Source organism: Malus sylvestris, chromosome 17 (genome assembly GCF_916048215.2).
Source record: "Malus sylvestris chromosome 17, drMalSylv7.2, whole genome shotgun sequence".
Taxonomy (NCBI): Eukaryota; Viridiplantae; Streptophyta; class Magnoliopsida; order Rosales; family Rosaceae; genus Malus; species Malus sylvestris.
Window position 1 is genome coordinate 24,193,351 of NC_062276.1, and position 18,413 is coordinate 24,211,763.

General features: G+C 36.7%; 1 protein-coding gene across 2 annotated transcripts; it reads right to left on the reverse strand.

Annotated features, from left to right (window-relative positions):
- Positions 1-790: 790 nt before the first annotated feature.
- On the reverse strand, positions 791-18,351 carry LOC126610674 (uncharacterized). 2 transcript variants are annotated; one of them, XM_050278779.1, is made up of 31 exons: positions 18,161-18,351; positions 17,926-18,048; positions 17,650-17,807; positions 17,486-17,530; positions 17,209-17,287; positions 17,029-17,102; positions 16,575-16,681; positions 15,880-16,062; positions 15,096-15,299; positions 14,620-14,821; positions 14,445-14,519; positions 14,013-14,359; positions 13,497-13,689; positions 13,123-13,375; positions 12,698-13,037; positions 11,834-12,014; positions 11,575-11,721; positions 11,224-11,485; positions 10,375-10,851; positions 9,054-9,517; positions 7,976-8,112; positions 7,709-7,890; positions 7,225-7,611; positions 6,761-6,886; positions 6,508-6,573; positions 4,591-6,392; positions 4,236-4,515; positions 3,317-3,601; positions 2,065-2,586; positions 1,744-1,876; positions 791-1,327 (listed from the first exon to the last, which is right to left on the reverse strand). In XM_050278779.1, exons 1-31 carry the CDS (start codon positions 18,227-18,229, stop codon positions 1,059-1,061), a joined length of 8,172 nt encoding a protein of 2,723 aa, XP_050134736.1. In that variant the 5' UTR covers positions 18,230-18,351; the 3' UTR covers positions 791-1,058. The 2 variants fall into 2 exon arrangements, with proteins under 2 accessions (XP_050134736.1, XP_050134735.1); XM_050278778.1 differs by having other exon boundaries at positions 13,123-13,378.
- Between the last annotated feature and the right edge of the window lie 62 nt (positions 18,352-18,413).

The window sequence follows — 18,413 nt, forward strand, 5'->3', positions numbered from 1 at the left end:
TGATGGTATGAGATTATCCAAATCGTACTACCGGTACGTCAATCCCCAGAAATCCCATATTTATTGTCCTTGATTAATCCTGCCTCTACCTTTTTATTGTCTTTGATTAATTCTGCCTCTTGGATTTTGATCATTTTATTATTTTATAATTTTTAAAATCTTGGATTGTTTTTTTTATCATTTCTTCAAATGAGTTTGTTTTATTTGCTCTGATTTGTATGTAAAGTCAAAAGGATTGGTGAAATTTTTTGTGTATGTAGTGGGGATTTCAGGTTTCAGTGTGTTTTTTTTTTTTGTATGAGTTTGCACTTGCTTTCTTTCCTTTCCTTTTTTTTTTCTTTTTGGGGATCTGTGGAAAAATAGTAGATCTGTTTTTGGCTTAAAATTTAATGAATTTAATTAACTATTGAAATTATTGAATTTGGTATTTCTATATTATATTGGAGTTACAATAGGTTTGTATGCTCTGTTCGGTATTGAGATTCGAGATGCAAACTGAAAAACTTATTTTAACATGTGGATTCACTTGCTTTGTTTGATTTATGAAATTGTGGTTACAATTTCCAAACCCATAGCGGAGCACGGGTATTCTTACTAATTCGTAACTATTTTATTTGTTACTATTCTTCCTTAATTTTTCATAGAATTAGAATTTTTTTTAAATAAATAATGATTTACTTCATAAATCACATGACGCTATATTATTAGACTTGTGAGACGACGTGTGGCACCAAATTTTGGTGACGGCACTTTCAGGGATTATTTGTAATAAAAAGTAAAGACTCAGAAGTATAAATACTGCCAGTTCATCGTGTCTCCTCACCTTAAAATGTTATTTACATCAAGTTCGGACTTGACAAAAAATAACGAGGGAAAAAGGAAACAAAAATAAGTGCCACCAAGCCTCTCAACATTTCTCATGAAATCTACCTTAAGCAAAACTGTTAATACCGTAACCAACCGCCTAACCACCGAAGCCGACAGAGTCACCGGAGTTAGGGCCGGAGTTAGGGCCGCCTACGTGCTCGTCCAAGAAGTGCATCGGTTTTTTGCAACATTTACTTCGGCTTCGAATGTGTCCACCTCCCCATTTTCATCGACATTATTTTCCTTTTCTTGTTGGCACGATGCTTCTCTGCTATCCTCAGTTTCCTCTTAGCATTCCGCATGGGATCAACGACAGCCATGCGCTTTTCTTCGTTTTTCCTCTTATCCCTTTTCGCCTTGAGATTCTTCCTGATGTCACCGTAAACTAGTACAAACTTTTGGGTGCCTAGTTTCTTTCGTATGCTGTCTGTAACTTCTTGTGCTAACTGCTTCGTATTTTCTGGTACACAAAGGAAAGCAACTTGTCAGATAGCAAATGAAAAACAATAGGAACATGGGGTTCAGCCAATATGCCGTAAATGAAACTAACTTCAGGTTTCCATGATACTAAACCCCTCGAGGATTCGACCAGAACACTACTTGAAACAATGGGGTAATTTGGTTTAGGTCACAGAATATTTTCAATGTTAAGATTGGGCCAATCAACATTTTGTGTTTTCCAAAGGAAAATGAAGATAAATTTTAGCAAGTGGTATAGGGGAAATGATCATTGCAGATATGACATGCAAAGAGCCCGAGCGCAAGCTATTTACTGAGGCATCGGAGCCAATAGCTTTCAGGATATGCAGGAGCAACTTTCTTACTTATATGCAACAAAACTGGGCATTGGGAAATAGCATGAGACAAAAAACTCACCATGAATCACTCTCCCAGAAAATCCTTCGCCAACTTTATACAACGGCAGCAGGATTTCATAGGCATAAAGCCGGCAGTCTTCCTCACTTAAATAGGAAGAAACTTTTTGAAAACTATCAAAGACAATTTTCATCTGCATAGAACAATCACAATTACATTATAAAATATTTGATCGGAACAGAAAACACATGCGAATGACAATATTAACCTTAGTAATAGCTATTGTAGAAAATATAGACAAATAAAAAATGCTTTTAGTATGCTAATAAACATTCCCAAATACCACAAAAAAAATTAGGAAATCAGTCCTTTTGTACAAACCTGAATTGCCTCCATTTGAAGGGCAGTCTTGCCCATTTTTTTGAGCAGGTTAGAGACGAGCAAGTATCGGATATTCTTAGAGGCGCTTTCATCATTTGGGTCGCATATACCAGAGGTAAGGGATAAAAACATGCTCCTTCCTTTTCTAGCATCGAGCAACTCAAAAGCTCGAAGAAAATGGGCTTGCTCATGCTGTTCAAGGTTGGACCAGAATTGATGTGGATCAGCACACTCTGTTTGTCCAATCAATGAATGCACATGACAAACACTGAACGCAAGATTTTCAGTAATCAGATTGCTGGCAGCATCATCATTGAGCTGTGTCTTCATTTGGCAGCAGAGAGATGCAGCTATCATGAAAAGTCTACTTGGTCTAATAAGATAGTAAATTCCAAATGGTTTTCCATCGTCTTTAGAGGCGGCTTTGGCAGCATCAAAGTACAAAGCTACAAGGCGACTGGAAATGCAGCGTAACCACATGTGTGGATGCAGAAGTAATTCACAAATTGCTGCCCATATATCCTAAATTTTTGCAAAAGAATGGACTTGTGAGAGAAAAAGATTACAACAACTTCAATGTCCAGAGAATAAGTTAAGATTTATATACCATGAGCATCTTTTATGATAATTTACGATGAATGATAGTATGTTTGACAAACTTGAACCATCCTGTTTCTGATTACCAAAATATGAATTTGCACTTCGTTTGAGGGACTTTTGATAAACCATATTAGATACCACCAACATTAATCACATGGAATATGACAGAAAATTAACATTTTCATGGTAAAAAATATCCGAAGACATTAAAACCATATTCTGAGATGGTTATATATGTATGAGAGATTATGTAGGATTTTATTTTTTCTTTCTTTCGAACTAAGGAGATTCTTAGATTTCTAAGTGACACTGACAAGATCCACAGGCAGCATAGACGGTCCAAGATTTCTCCTACATCTAGAAACTAAAAGTAATAGGATTATGATTGCTCCCACTATAGAATCTCTTTCTAGAAATGAAACTTAAGTGAATCTTGCTTTCTTTATGTAAAGAACATGGAAATGAAACTTATCAATTCACAGATCGCCTTCCCCCCCCCCCCCCCCCCTCTTCTAACTAAAAAAGAAAACAAAAAATAACAGGCAAGAACCTTGTGCAACAGTAACAGTGTATCACATACAACTATACCATATGAAAAATTTAGGGAAAAAAAATAAAATGAAATGTTTATGATGTTTGTCTAATAACATACCTCAAGATCCCTATCAAAGCATAAACTATGAAACTGATGGAGCATTTTCTCCAGCATAACTAACGAATAATATGCCTCCTTCCACAAAGGAATGCTAGTTTCATTAGAAAAGTCTAGTTGCTCATCAGTGACTGTATCAATGGCAGACAGTAAGATACTCTTAGTCGCTGGCAATATTCTGTTGATATGCTTAAGAAATTCTTTCTCCACGTCTTCAACTGGCAATAATTTATTGACATGCTTCTGAAATTCTTTATCCATGACTTCAACCAGAAGTCCCAAAACCTGCCAAATACACAAGGGCATTAAGCAAGAGCAATGCTGCACACCCCACCAAAAGTAGACTTACTGCTATCAGGATTGGGAGACAATCTCCTCAACTATAGGATTATAATGTTTGACGCTATAACATGAGATAGCACAGACAGATATAAGGATGATGCAGATCAAATTTTTGTACACAGTAATGAATCCCTTCCCTCAGCAAAACACATGCAGTCTTCATACAAAACCTCAATCAAATTGACGGTCATTTCTACATTCTTTTCCTACTCAACCAATTCCAGAAGGAAAAGTTTAAGAGAGCTTTGGGGTATAGGACAGAGAATTGGGCATATTGTATCAGTTAGGCTCCCCCCACACACCAACCACTTTCTTATAAAAGTTCTAGTAACATTAACATACTGAAATCTTGCCAGAGAAATACATCTGAAACAATAGTGTTTCAAGGTTACTATTCTAGATAACACCATTGCATATACCTATTCTGTGGTAATTAATTCAATAAACTAATTGTTCTCTACAATTGGCGGGGAATTAATATGATGAGACAGTTCACAGAAGAAGAGCAAGAAATCGTAGCATTCAAATGAGTAGACTAAATAACTTTAAATTTGAAAAGTTAACGTGAAAACTTTACCTGTGCTGCAGCGCTCCATAGTTGCTGCTTCCCACCCAAATACCAAGATAGGCTGTACTCAAGAATGGAACGAAATGAATGTGAGCTTATATAGCCAATGAGACATTTTATAGCAACTCCAGCCAAGGAACGAACTTCATTATCTTGATCATTAGCCAAGCAAATCACCAAATGGACAAAAAAGGTCTGTGACTGCTCATCTACAACGTTTTGTGGAAATTTAACAATAATTGTGTGGAGCATCTCAAGCACAGTTTTCCTTCCACTTGAATGCTCATACCTGCAACAAGAGTCAAGCCATCATCAAAACACAAATAAGGAAAGACAGTCTTCCAAGTCACTATTAGGCACTCACCTCAGATTTGACAGCAGAAAATCCAAATGTTGTTGCAAACGTTTTGTGGAGAGACGATATTCAAGTAAGAATTGCAATAAAATCTTGCTACACTTGTGACGAATTGGTTCTACTTGACTTGTTACCATCAAATTTGCAACTCTTGTTACAAGATCATATATCTCAGGAACAACTAGCCTGCGGTTAACAATTGCCTTTAGAAGTGAAAGAGCAACAAAGGAGGGATTCCTCTCGAGATCAACAAACAATGGAAGCTGAATTAGCAGATGTAGCTGGTCGGAGGAAAGAGTGATTTTGGTGCCGCGCAGAAGTTCTGTTAACAACCTCAGGCATGACTCCATTTGAGAACTTCCAGTATTACCCGTACTTCCAGCAATACCAAACAGCGCGGCTTTAATACTATCTGCCTGAGATTCGATGGCAGGTAAAGGCAACCTGACCAGTCGAGTGAGGCATCCAAGTGATGCAGATACGACATCTTCATACTTGGATTTCAAGCACTTCCCTAACAGTAAGACAAAAGGATCCAACATCGACAACATTTGTACATCAGCTTTTCCCAATTTCACATTCTTTATGCGTTTCAGCAATATCCCAAGAGCAAAAACTGAAATAAGATGAGAACATACTGATTTACCACCTGAGACACCCCCCGAGGAAATATCTTTTCCAGTCATAACATTTCGCCGACGTCCATTTACCCATGTAATAAACAAATTCTCACTCTGACCATTTTCTTCTTTTATTCCATCTTCAATCAGGCCATGTATGAATATAAATAGGTCTGTCTGGTCAACAGTTGGATTGCATTCAATACCAGCACCTATGTGAGTTAACATACTTTCCAATTTTGTCTTGGTTTTTGGTGTCAAATGTTTCTCGAATTGAGCTGTAACAGGTGACAGAAGCTTCAACGCGTGGCTTTTGAATGTTATGCTTTGAGAAATCAATTTCAGGGTTTCAAAAGACTTCTGTTTCTTAGTTTCTTTCATCTTGGAAGCAATCTTTTCAACATCTTTTTCCTCAGCAACATCTCCAAGAACATCATTCTGTACAATATAAAGGAGATCTTCCAAACAATAGTCCAATTTTCCACTAATTGGAGTAACAAGAAACTTTGACAAAATAAAGTTTAGTGTGTAACCGAGCACATGTAACTCATATCCCCGTTTCAAGGTAGCTCGCAAAACCTTGACTATAAAATGCAAGTATTCCAGCCCCAACTCCTTCAAACAAGCAGCCAAAGCGGACCTAGCTTCATCACGGATGCTTTCCAATCGATTCTTCAAAAAATTTGAAACTCGATGAACAATGCTAGGCAGCTGTGAGTCCATTACATCTCCAGGAAGCAACCTTAATACTCTTAGTGCAGCAAGACTGATGTTAGCATTGACCTTTTCAGAATCACTCAGTAACTTTTGTATCTTAGGCAGCACGACTTTTTGAAGGCAAGTCTGTATTTCATTTATCGAAACAGAATTGCTACACTTACGCAAGATTGTAGAGCCAGTATCAGTGGTCCCTGTGTTGGAATCATTGTCCAAGGAGTCTTTGGCATCTGAAAAGTGAAACTTGTCCAAGATGGAACAGATTAGCCGCAGAAGGAGCTTTTGTTTATTAGGATTCTTGTTCATCTCATTAAAGCATCTCATCAACAACGAGTAGTATGAATTCCATTCCATGTGACTCGAAATCGAAGCAAGGGCCTCTATGCACATATTTTTGACATGTTCCCCTTTTCCTTCATGCTCCTCCAACAACATATTGAAAAAGAGGGGTACAAACACTTTCTTTGTGATGCCCTGGGAGTGATATCAGGAAGTAGACTTTAGGGACTGAGTTGAAAAAAATTACGAGAAGTGAAACAAATCAAGAAATTCTATTTTGAGAAGAAAAAAAGGAGAGGCAGAGAGAGACCTCTGGCATATAGCTGGCACTGATAACATTCCTAAAGCGTGTCAATGCCCTTGCTCTCCTATGTTTCTGCAGAAGCAAAAGTAAATATGTGAGAACAATTTTGTCACTCCTTTTCCAAACAATTGCTCTCTCTGAAATGATCAACGATTGGTTTACAAAAAGAATATTGCAAGTAAATATCACTTTTAAAAGTAATTTTTGTTTAAAAAGATGACCCATAAAGAGCCATAGTAGATATAATAAAAAACTCAACCTGTAGGTGAACGATATTGTTGAAAAAATCTATTTCAGCATCATCATCACAAAGATCCTTCAATGAACCCAAATTTGCCACTTCTGGTAGATTTTTCACCATTTGTCTTAGTAAATCAACCCATTCCTGAAACACACCAAATAACCATAAATAGTGTGAAATTTATTAAGCCATGTAGCTTGGAGTTGCAATAAATCATTATTCCTTTGCTTTGCTTTTTTCCCCCATTTTTGCCAGTAATTGGGCATTTTTATGAAATTTGAACACATTTTGTAAGACTACTTAAAGATTCCATTGGCAGCGACTCTCTGCCTAGCTGTAGTTAGAGATGCATATGCATAAGCAGGTATATGCAGATTCTGTTAGTGTATTTACAAGATTGTGTGATAGTGCAGAGTTGACGTTGTGTTTCCTTGCCATTTATATACCGTCAGACCTGAAGGAACACAAAAACAACTTAATACCTTTCTGACAGAAGTTCCTCTCTTCAAAGCATTGCCCATATGCTTCAAAAGAAACTTGTTTGTTATTCTCTGAATGCACGCTCTGGTCCAACAATGATCATCAGATGCCGACATCTTGTCAGGCATTTCACAGTGGTCTACTTGGCCAAGAATTAGGGCAGCAAATTCAACAAATGAGCGCAATGAATTGTATGCACTGTGCCTCAAGATTAATTCTTCAGATGACATGTCATAGACACAATGAGACAAAATGACTAATGCATGATCCTCTCGGACTGTATAGAAGATATCAACACTGATCTTTTCATAAGCATTGACAACTTTGTCATAATCAAGGCTACCCAGTTCAGTAACAGATGTTGCATTCAAGTCCTGTAACAGTTTTGCCTGCATTTGTTTGAAGAGTTACGAGAAAGTAAGGACAACATAAAAAATAACAAAGCCAATGCAACACTACTAAAAGAGAAAAAGGGTCACACGATACCACAAATTGAACAGAAGGGTCTGCTCTAGCAACAGCCTCAAGAAGATCACAAATAAAAACACGTTTATCTAGATCAGTAGAAGTAAGTAGTGGAGATACTGCATTAAGAATTTTATTTGTAATCTCATTCCCCAGTATTGGAACCATATCACGAATTACTTGCACTGCTTCAAAACAGAAATCTGCAAGATAAATAGAAGATTTTAAGTATTGCAGGCGGAAATTTTTCACTAAGTACAAAAGCTGAGATTTCCAAGATAGTACTACCTGAATTCTGAGCTCCATTCGCTAAAACTGGAAGCAAGATATCCAAAAATTTCCTGGCTGGCAAAGCATGTTCTATATACTTAGGTAAGAACTGAAAAATTCTTTTCTCTGTCTCTCCTGGGTGTTTATATAATTTCCTGGCACAATAGTAAGTGATGGAGACAACATATCAGATGACATCCTTTCCTTTCCACAAAATTCAACTGGAAAATGACCAGTGCAGAATATAAATGAAAGATGAGGTACAAGGGTAATGCAGAAATCCAAATAGGGGCAAGGCTATCAATTCCTAAATACTATATGGGATCTTTAAAAAGGGAGACGATTTGAATCAACTTGAAGCACTGACTAGGCCACAAAGGTATTCCAAATTATAAGATCAAGGACGCAATCACACTTAACAGCAAGAGATGATCACCTGAGTTTATCTTGTGAAAGTTAAACAAATATTCCAAATGCAGACTGGGAAATGCTATCGTTTATCTAACTTCATTTTAGTACTAATAGATAATACATGGTGGTAGCCAACTCAGCATCAGCTAGGCAGCAAGACAGTAAATATGCCTACTTCAGACAAGGATCCCAAGTCCAATCAACAAAAGTGCAACAAACTATTTGAAAAGATAGAACCTTTTGATTATGAGAAGAGAGCATCCCAAAGGTATTATGCATATTTGATATGTAAAAAGTTTTGGGCACACCTTACAACGGGACTCACTGTCTGTACTCAGCCCACAATATATTTCACGGGCATTTAACAACCAAACAATGTCATTCGAGTTTCCATGTTGTTTTTAATCATCTTAACTGAATTCTGAAGCAAAAATACGTGCAGAGTCAATGTAATAAGGGTCATAACTCTTAAGATGATATATGCATTAATAAAAAAAATAGCAAATCAGCTGCCTATGAACTAGCATCCGTACTAGCTCCAAACTAAGGTGGCTTTAGAAAATGGATTCGCACAAGCAACAGAGAAAATGTGTCATTGCAAGCACATCAAGAAGGCGGCAAGTCCATTTTATACTTTTGTATGTGTGTGTGTGTTTCCATGTACACATAAAATGAACCATATTACCTCTTGGCAGCATTATTACTCTGAAAAAGACAATGCAGGCTATCGATGAGTGCTTCAAGGTTTGGGAGTATAACTCTTTTCACAGCACTATCTTCATCACCCCACTCGTGATCAAGAGTCAACAGGTTATCAACAAACTTGAGAACACAAGATACAATAGCTTCGGATGTTGATGTGACCGTTAGAATTGAGAGTATATCAGGAACAAGTTTTTGTTCCCTGCAAAGTAGTGGTACAAGTTTTTGGCTTCTAGACAGCGCAAGAAAACAAGAGAAGAGCGAACTAGGTTTCTGGCCGCTAGATCCTTCCTGCTTGAAACGATCAATTAAAGGCTTGACTGACACAAAGAATAGGTCCCAGAACTCACTACTAAAATCATGATCTTCATACTTGTTGAGAACGAAGGAGACAATTTTAAGGCATAAAGACCTGAGATCCCTAAGCTGCCCCAAAGCTGGGGAGATCTGCAGATAGACCATAAATTTCTCCGTAAATTGCAATAAATTTGTTGACTCAAATTGCAGAAAGAAAACAAAAGTAGGTTTCATGTGCCAAGTAACATAAAATTAACTTCCTGGAAAATGGAACAAAACCGAGAAGGCAACCAGCAAAAAAAATTTACATATATCTTGCCATAAGAAAAACTAGTACATTGTGGTAACAAAAGATGTTTCTTTCGTGTTTTGATCAAATCTAAGCACATGCATGTACGTACAAACACTACAGAAAAAGCAAGGACTACAAAAGGACAAATATGAACCAACCAAAATGCTCTTAGAAGTGTTATAAGTGTTCGCAAGGCAGTACTTTTTCAGTCTCTACAATTTGTTGATAAAATCGAATATAGATAGGCTTCTATATATGATATGAAATTTAACAAAGCCGCACACAGCATCTCAGCATAACTGGAATTTTAGGAGTCAAAACGCTTGAACCTCATTATGACAAATATCAGATCACTTCAGTTACGGCCCTGAAGAACGTACTAATAAAAAATATTATCTTGTCACAAACATGGTATGAGTATTAGGCATATATACAATTTTAATAACATTAAGTAATTTTCTTTGGTTTCAGACTAAAATAATGGAAGCAGATATCTATTAACTATACAACACAGTAAACATTCCACTCGAGACTTGGCATCCAGTAAAGTAATACCAGTTTGTGCATCATTGGACAATATTGTGTCACAAAATAAATAAATAAAATTGTGGTAGTATCAAGATAGTGGACATCATCTGCACGACCTGACACAAATCATAATTCACAAACTATAGCTTTGTTTTATCTGAAAATAGATGGACACATGAAGTATTACCGAAACATTAGTCTCCACTGCACTATCTTTTCCAAGCAAAGTACGGTTCACATCCAGATTATTTTCCAATGAAGATCCCTTGGCCTTCCCCGCCTCTTTGGTCTTTGCCACCTCAATACTTAAACTGCAGCTTTCTAATAACCGGGCGACGCATCCCATAAGAAAATCAAGAAAGGGACCAACACGCAATATATCAAAAACTCCAAGGATATCTTCGATCACATGCAGAAAACCAGATCTTTTCTTCCAAGACAGGGCTGATATACTGCTAACAGTGAAATATTTTAGGAAATGCGATGCTTGAAATTCGGCCAGAGAAACATTTGGCAAAGTCCAAAACCAGTTTGCAGCACCATCACTTCCCATTGGAACAATTTGCAAAGGCTTTACCAACAATACAAAGAAAAGAGGAAGTTCTTCAACATCAACTTGAGATATGAAACCAAGAACTGACTTCCGATGATTTACTCCAGAATGCTGACACAAACAATAGAGAAAGAAAGCAAGTCATACATGGTAATATAAACCGCAACAATGATGCAAATGAAAAAAGAAATACAATGATGCAGCACATACAAACTCGCACACGTGCATTGATCTGCTGGAAATATTCACAGTCCAACTACATGGAATTGACAAAAGAAATATGGAGCTTTCGGAATTGTTATATCATACATAATACCAGTCCACACAAAGCCCCTTCTATGCATATCCTCTATTTTATAGAGGAATCCTACATATAATAACTATAACTAAATGAAAATATACATGCAAGCAATCTACAGACAACGTTGAGAACTACAGGTCCAGAATGATTAAGAATAAATCATATTGAAGGTTCAAACATACCTTCTGATTAGCATGTTTCTTCAACTTGCGGACTTTGGGCATCAGAAGACGGATAACTATAGGCACAAGGTAAGCTCTGTGATGTTCCTCAATTAGATTAGACTCTCTGGATAAACTCCACGTTGTTAATTCCTCTCTCAAATTATGAAAGCTGGCTAGGTTTTTCAATTGTTGACAGTATGGAAGCAGGAAATCATCTTTCCATATGAACAGACAATCAAGAACCTTTGTTTGTATTTCATCATCATTTTCATCTAAAAGTCTGACAAACAGGAAAATAAATAAATAAATAATCAATAGGCCAACCAAAGGACGACAAATGGAGAGTATATATCTGGAATTTGTACCAACCTAATTTGTAAAACCTCTTTAAGGAACTGATTTTGATAGAAGGACTTAAGGTTGTGCATCAGTTTCAGCAGGTTTAACCATTCTTTAAGGACACCTTTCCACTCTTTGCCTCTACAAACACTTGGATTGAAAGACCCGATGTTGCAGCTACAAGATAAAGACAAATGTGCACACAAAATATTTTGACTAAAGCCTGTTCAAGTTCACAATATCCAAGAGCAAGTATTCACTAACTAACACAATTCCAAGTGAGAATTACCTTCTAAAGTCTTTGCAACTGTAGCCCATAAACTTCAAAAACAAAGGTAAAATCTGGCGAGACTTAGATTCAATTAGGGTCGGAATTCTTTGTAAAGACTGGAGCAATGAAGATAACACGGCCGCAGAAGGTGTACTAGTAGACGTGGACTTAACACATGAATCAAAGTGTCCGAGCAGGCCTGCAATACAAAAAGAGGATAAAGTTGAGCATACAAGAGAACAACTCGATTGCCATTCAGAGTTGAATATAACTGATGGGTAGAAGTCATCCTTGAAAACCGGGTTACTAAAGAGTGTCCATGTGTTTATACTCTACACAATAAACATCTTAAAGATACCTAGGGGATGTATATTCCAACACACCTCCTAAGCGGCAAGGCTAGTCAGCTCTCCCCATCCAAACAGGGCGAGTGCCACCAAACACAACTCATCCTTCCTGTCTACCTATGATAATACAATGTCAAACCCATGGGTAGAACTGCTCCATGAAATCCAGCTTATAAAGAAAGGGTTATCGTGTGTTTGTATACCATACATCCCAAATGTACCCTTGCAATATTACAAAGGAATCATGTCCAACCAATACAATGAAAACTTATAGGTTGGATATTGGTCAAAAAAGAAAAACAGAGAGAAACTGAAGTAACTTATTACCAATATTGCACAACCTGCTTATGAGTACCATAAACCTTCCAGACATATTTTTTTTAATTACCTGGACAATGAGATTTTCCTAAATTTATAAAGGTTGTCTGGAACACACAAAAATTCAGAAACCTAACTAAATGACCATAGGATAATTAGAGTCTGGATATTCATTCTGGATATAAAATATAATAGGAAATATCAAGTTGTTACATACCAATTGACTTGTTGGTCGTCTTAGAATTTACTTTGTCAATTTGATCAAAGGATGCTTGAAATCTCGATTGGCATTGTTCAAAATAACTAACAAAATTTTCCCACACAAGTCCAATGTTTTGGCTAATCAGAACTGCAAGGCACTCTGATGCAGGATTCCAAAGGTAACTAAACCGGTTATGGAAGATACCAATCATCCCATTCAAAACAAGGGGCAGATAAGCTTCAGCTATTCTACCAGCAGAGAGGGCCATCTGTATTCTAGAAATCAAAAGAGTAACTTTCCTGCTGGTAGAAATTGAAAGAGGAGTTGACTCAATGGAGAGAAGGAGCGCAAGAACCTGACATTTGAAGCAAAATCAGTATGGAAGTTCATAAACAGAATATTGATTCCAACAAGAATAGCATAAAGAAAGAGAAGCATACATTTAAGCCTTGTTTATCCACATGACAAGTTGGAAAAACTTCGGTTCTCATTTTCTTTGCAACTGGGTAATCCTCTGTGAAAGTATTGCAATTTAGAGTTTCAAAGTGGCACAATATTCGAAGAGTTGAAGCGCGAATCTCTCTGTCTGACTGGCATAAATTATCAGCAAATATGTCTAAAGCCTCTACAGCCATATCTGCTTTTAATTCTGGATGATATGTTCTAGACTCGGTGTCTCCTTCCATCATAGACCTACTATTTGTAATAGCAAGAGGTCATGTAATGCATGATTTTATACAGAACTGATTTATAACTCAATACCATACTTAACTTTTAAAAAGGGGAAAAATCTACATTACAGTAATAGTCATACCCGTACACTGAATCCAAAAAATCAGCAACAGCAACCAACACTTGCGCACATGATTTGTGTCTTTTTCCAAGATGCAAAAATCTGCTTGTTTCGTCAAGCTCAGATTTTTTACCACGTATCATTTTATAATAGGAATTCAGGGTAGCACCAATTAGGCTCTCCCAAGTGTGCTTAGGAAAACCTGCAACATTGTCTGCAAGAGTAACACATGAACAAAATGTCAAGGGCTAGAAATGGTCCAGGCATATCTGTAAACATTCCCTAAATACTTCACAAACATACTTAACTCAACCAAACCAACAGATCAAACCATCAGTCATTCAGACAAAGAATACACGGTGAAAATAATAAAATACTGATAAAAATAACAGTGCATTCTAATACACCATCTAAACACAGATTCTCCTAATACTCAAGTTTAAAAAACAATATATATATTACACTTGAAACAGAAAGGAACAGGGCATCAAAGAATTATCAAGCAACAAACTAATAATAAAAGATGAGGTAGTGTACCAGCTTCAATCATCAGAATTTGATCATATGCATCTATTAAATCCTTTAACAAGGATAAATCATTTTCAGATTCTACTACTTGGGGAAAGCAGTTGATGGTTCCCCACAGCAGAGCCAAGTCAACTTCAAGAATTATTGTGGATGATGAGTCCCCATTTCCAATACCCTTTAAAACCCCAACCCAGTTGTTGATAGTCCCACGCAGAAAATCTTGAATCCTTGAAACTCTTTCAGGTGTTTCATCTAAGAAGGTCAAGCTTTGGATTTCCGTTTGCTGTTTTTCACAGAAGGTGAGTAACAAATAAATAACATCTTCCTGGGAAGTTTCTATTAAATCATTCATCGCCCTGAAAATTCAATTAAAAATGTTAAAAGCCAGATAATAGATATAATACAGAAACACTCTAGAGAAAGTTAAAATATCAATCTTACCTTAAAATGTAAGCTCTGAAGATATTTACTATGCAAACATCCTCTTTTAATAATTCTCGAACAAAACCCAACAAGCTGTAGCACCAAGCTTTATATGTCAAATAAACTAATCCAATAAAAAGAGAAAAACAGAAAAGCAACTCCAGAAACCCAAAGACTTTGTTCGAGGCAGTACCTTGGGTTCTTTAGATCAAATACAGGAGCCCACTGCAATGAACAGCTAGAGATGGTTGACATATCACTTAAATTGTGTAGTCCCCTAAGAATACAGAGCATTAACTCTAAAAGCTTATCAACAACATCAGATGAAGACTCCTCTGCCATTGTAATGCCCTTAGGCATGACCAACCCCACAATTTCAATCATATGTTGGTAATCTGTCAAATGTGGCAGTACAAAGAACAGACAAACACATCATTACTTTCTTCTCTTTTTTTTTTGCTAAAGAGAATTATATTAGGAGAGGGAAAAAGCAAACAGAGAGGCTGGTCCAGCATACCAGACCAAACACCCCAGCCACAACAAGGAACAGAAAACCAACTAATGAAAACAATCGACAGCCTAAAACATAAACACATCATTACTAAAGAGCAAGGAATGCTTGACAGTAAAATAAAGGACTCGGCAAACAAAAACATTCATATCACTCACCAGAAACCCTTTGGCCATTCTTAACTTGCACAGTAGAAACAAGCAACGACAACAGGCGGCTTAAGCGTTCAACACCTCCATTAATCACACAGTCAGTTATTTCCCGATATAAGCAATTGAACATTAAGTTCAATTCCTTGGAGTCCAAATCCACACATAAACTTTCTAACGCAGACTTTAAGACTTCAAGAACAGTCTCTGAACCTGCAGGAGAAAGAGAGAGGGTCAAAGACAGGCAAAACCAATATAACTCCCAAATATATAGTTTATGGTCCAATAATATTTTATAAACATACTGCTGCATTATACATAACATACAAATTAAAGAGAGAACAACAAAGTCAATGTACAAATGAAAAATTAAACCCAAAAAAACATATAATTTAGAATTTACTACCAACATCATTTTTCTCTTAAACCACACAATCATTCTCGCATAACTTTAATTATTATTTGCACACCACACTTTAGCAAGCCATAATTGCTAACATACTCAGGTAGTCTTGGATTAGTATCAGATGAACCTTGACCGACAACACGGTATTCATGCATCGACTGTGAATATAGAAAAAAAAATACACTTTTACCATAAACAATAATTAATAGCAAAATGATATAAAAATAGGTAAAAGCATAGTGAACAAGCTTTCCACTGACTCTACATGAGTGAGCTTTAAAATCCATCTACCATAGACATTCAATAACATCCAAAAATATATCCAATCAATTTTTCAAGACATCTAAAATAAACATACATAAAGCCTTTGTTTAGAGAAAAACTTGCCTTCGTTGAATTGTTCACCAATGCAAAGTATCAAGTCGTCCATCAGGAAATGCAACATTCTCTCAGCTCTAGAATGGAACCTTGATGAGGTTCCTCTCATGACAAAATACAGTAATTTACTGACTCCCTCTTTTCTGGTATCAGTTGATTTCTTCACAACTTCAAACATGATCTTTCTGACACCTGTGCCAATTCAATGAGGACAAAAATTTATCAATTCCCATTAAAGGTACTTACTTCAAGTCTTCAATAGAACACTAGAATATATGGCAATATGGCCAACAATTTACTGTTATCTAAACTAAAATTACATAACCAGCTACAAGTGCTTAGAATCATAAAATATTAATTAAGACATAAAGGAAGTCAGTTTTCCATCAGATGTATGTAGTGCATATCAAGTTAGAAACTACAGATTATTATTCATTAATCACAGTATATCACAAATTTGATTGTATCATGGGAAAAACACAAACATCTAGATGATAATTGTCACCACATTAAACATGAGATGAAGAGTCAGTTAAAACACATAGAATTGCATTGTTTTGAAGTAAAAAACAGGTCCTTCAATCATTCAAAATAAATAAGCTATAAAGCATGCTTCAAGGGGACCTGTATAGAGATAATCCTACTTTTCCCATCAAAAAATCCAACAGGCTAAAAGTGAAAACATAAAATATGCAAGGTTGTACCTTCTTTAAGTTGTTCAAAAGGTGCATTTCTCAGCAAGAATGAGACCGCTTCTGCCATAAATTTTTGGATGTGATATTTTGGATAGTACCTCAATTTTACAGTAACCCTGCAAAATGCATATATATATTATATACATATATTTATATATATCATAAGAACTGAGATTATGAGAGGAAAGAGAGTAAATATGCATCCTCACATGAAATTGCAATGTAACAATCACTCATTCGTACAAATTGGACCAAAGGGAACTCAATACCAAAATTTTCAAAACTCAAAGAAAACACTAACTAAGCCTGATTAACATATTTTTCAAATAATCTGAAATTTCTCAAAGAAATATTTTCACCATCAAATTCTGAAAGTTAAAATGGACATATTTTTGTCTACAATAAATGCACATGGTTTGCTTCAACGTAATAATCAAAGTAACTAAATGATACAGGAACTTACTTTAGTATATGCTTAATCTTTTGTACAAGATATTTTTGCAAGTACATCATAATAGATGACCAAGATGTAAAGATCTGCACAAAAACACCGTACACTATGAGTTCATGTCGAAATTAAAATGCCAACCTGTAAACCCAATAAAAATAAAAATTAAATAACAATCCTTAAAATAAATTGGACCTGCTCAATGATCTCTGGCTCCCTATCTGCACCACTTTCTAGAAGAGACACTAGAGAATCAGCAATCCTCGGCAAGAAACTGGAAGAAGAAGAAGAAGAAGAAGAAAAACCACGTAGAGTGACCATAAATACATGCATCAAAAGCAAAAGGCATGATGGGATTCTACAGTACACTGGAGCAAGTCGCCTCGAATATTCAATACCAATTAAGGAAGTAAAAGCAACAAACAACCAGCAGCTACAAGTTAAATTCATTCTAAAGGATGACGAAACTCACGGGATAAAGTCCTCCAGGATATCTCTCGACAGAGCGGCGATTAACCTGCCCAAGAACACAGCTTATTGAGAAAGAAAACAAAAATCTCCAATCTCGGAAAACATTAAATTCCAACTAAACAATCAAATATCTCAAAAGGGTTGGCGTCAAATAAGCTAACATACGTGAGAATGGGCTCAAGCGACAGCCTTGCATCCATCTGTAATCTCGAAACGAGTTCTGAGATTATGGTTTCCTTGTGCAACAGAATCAAAGGCAACGTTTGGACCAACGGCGTCATTTGCTCATAGAAAGAGATGAAATCCTCAGCCGTGTTCAGTTCCTACAACCCCGAACCAGCAAAACAATCATGAAACCAAAAACCCAGAAAGAAAAAAATACATATACATACACACATATATACATATGGAGCAAAATCTTAAGCAAGTTTGACGACTTACCCTCCATTCGACGAGGCAGTCTCGGAAAAAAGTAGAGCCCTCATGCGGCTCCGACTTAATTTTATCGAGGCTTCGGAAAACATCGATTTCGACATCATCAAGTCTCTCAGAGAAATTCTTGAACTGCAAATACAAAACCCAGCAAATAAAATTACCAAAAAAAGAATTTGAAGCATGAAATAAGACGAACAAAGAGCAGGAAGCTTCAAACGGCGGCGTGAGAAAGAGGGCTTACTACGAAACGGCGGCGTCCGGGGGATTTGTTGAGGGACTTGACGGCCTGAGCTTGGGAGAGAGTGGCCATGGTGGACTGAGAAAGCGGGTGGAGAAGAAGGGGGAGGCTTTTGGTTCGGGGAGGCTGCTCGCCTCTCTTCTTCTTGTAGTTCAGCAGCGCTGCTGGAGAATCAGACCTTCGACTTTTGGAATGGGGTTTAACAACCCGAGAAGGAGGCTATTGGGTTTTGGGTCGGGGCAGGTCGGTTTTTGAA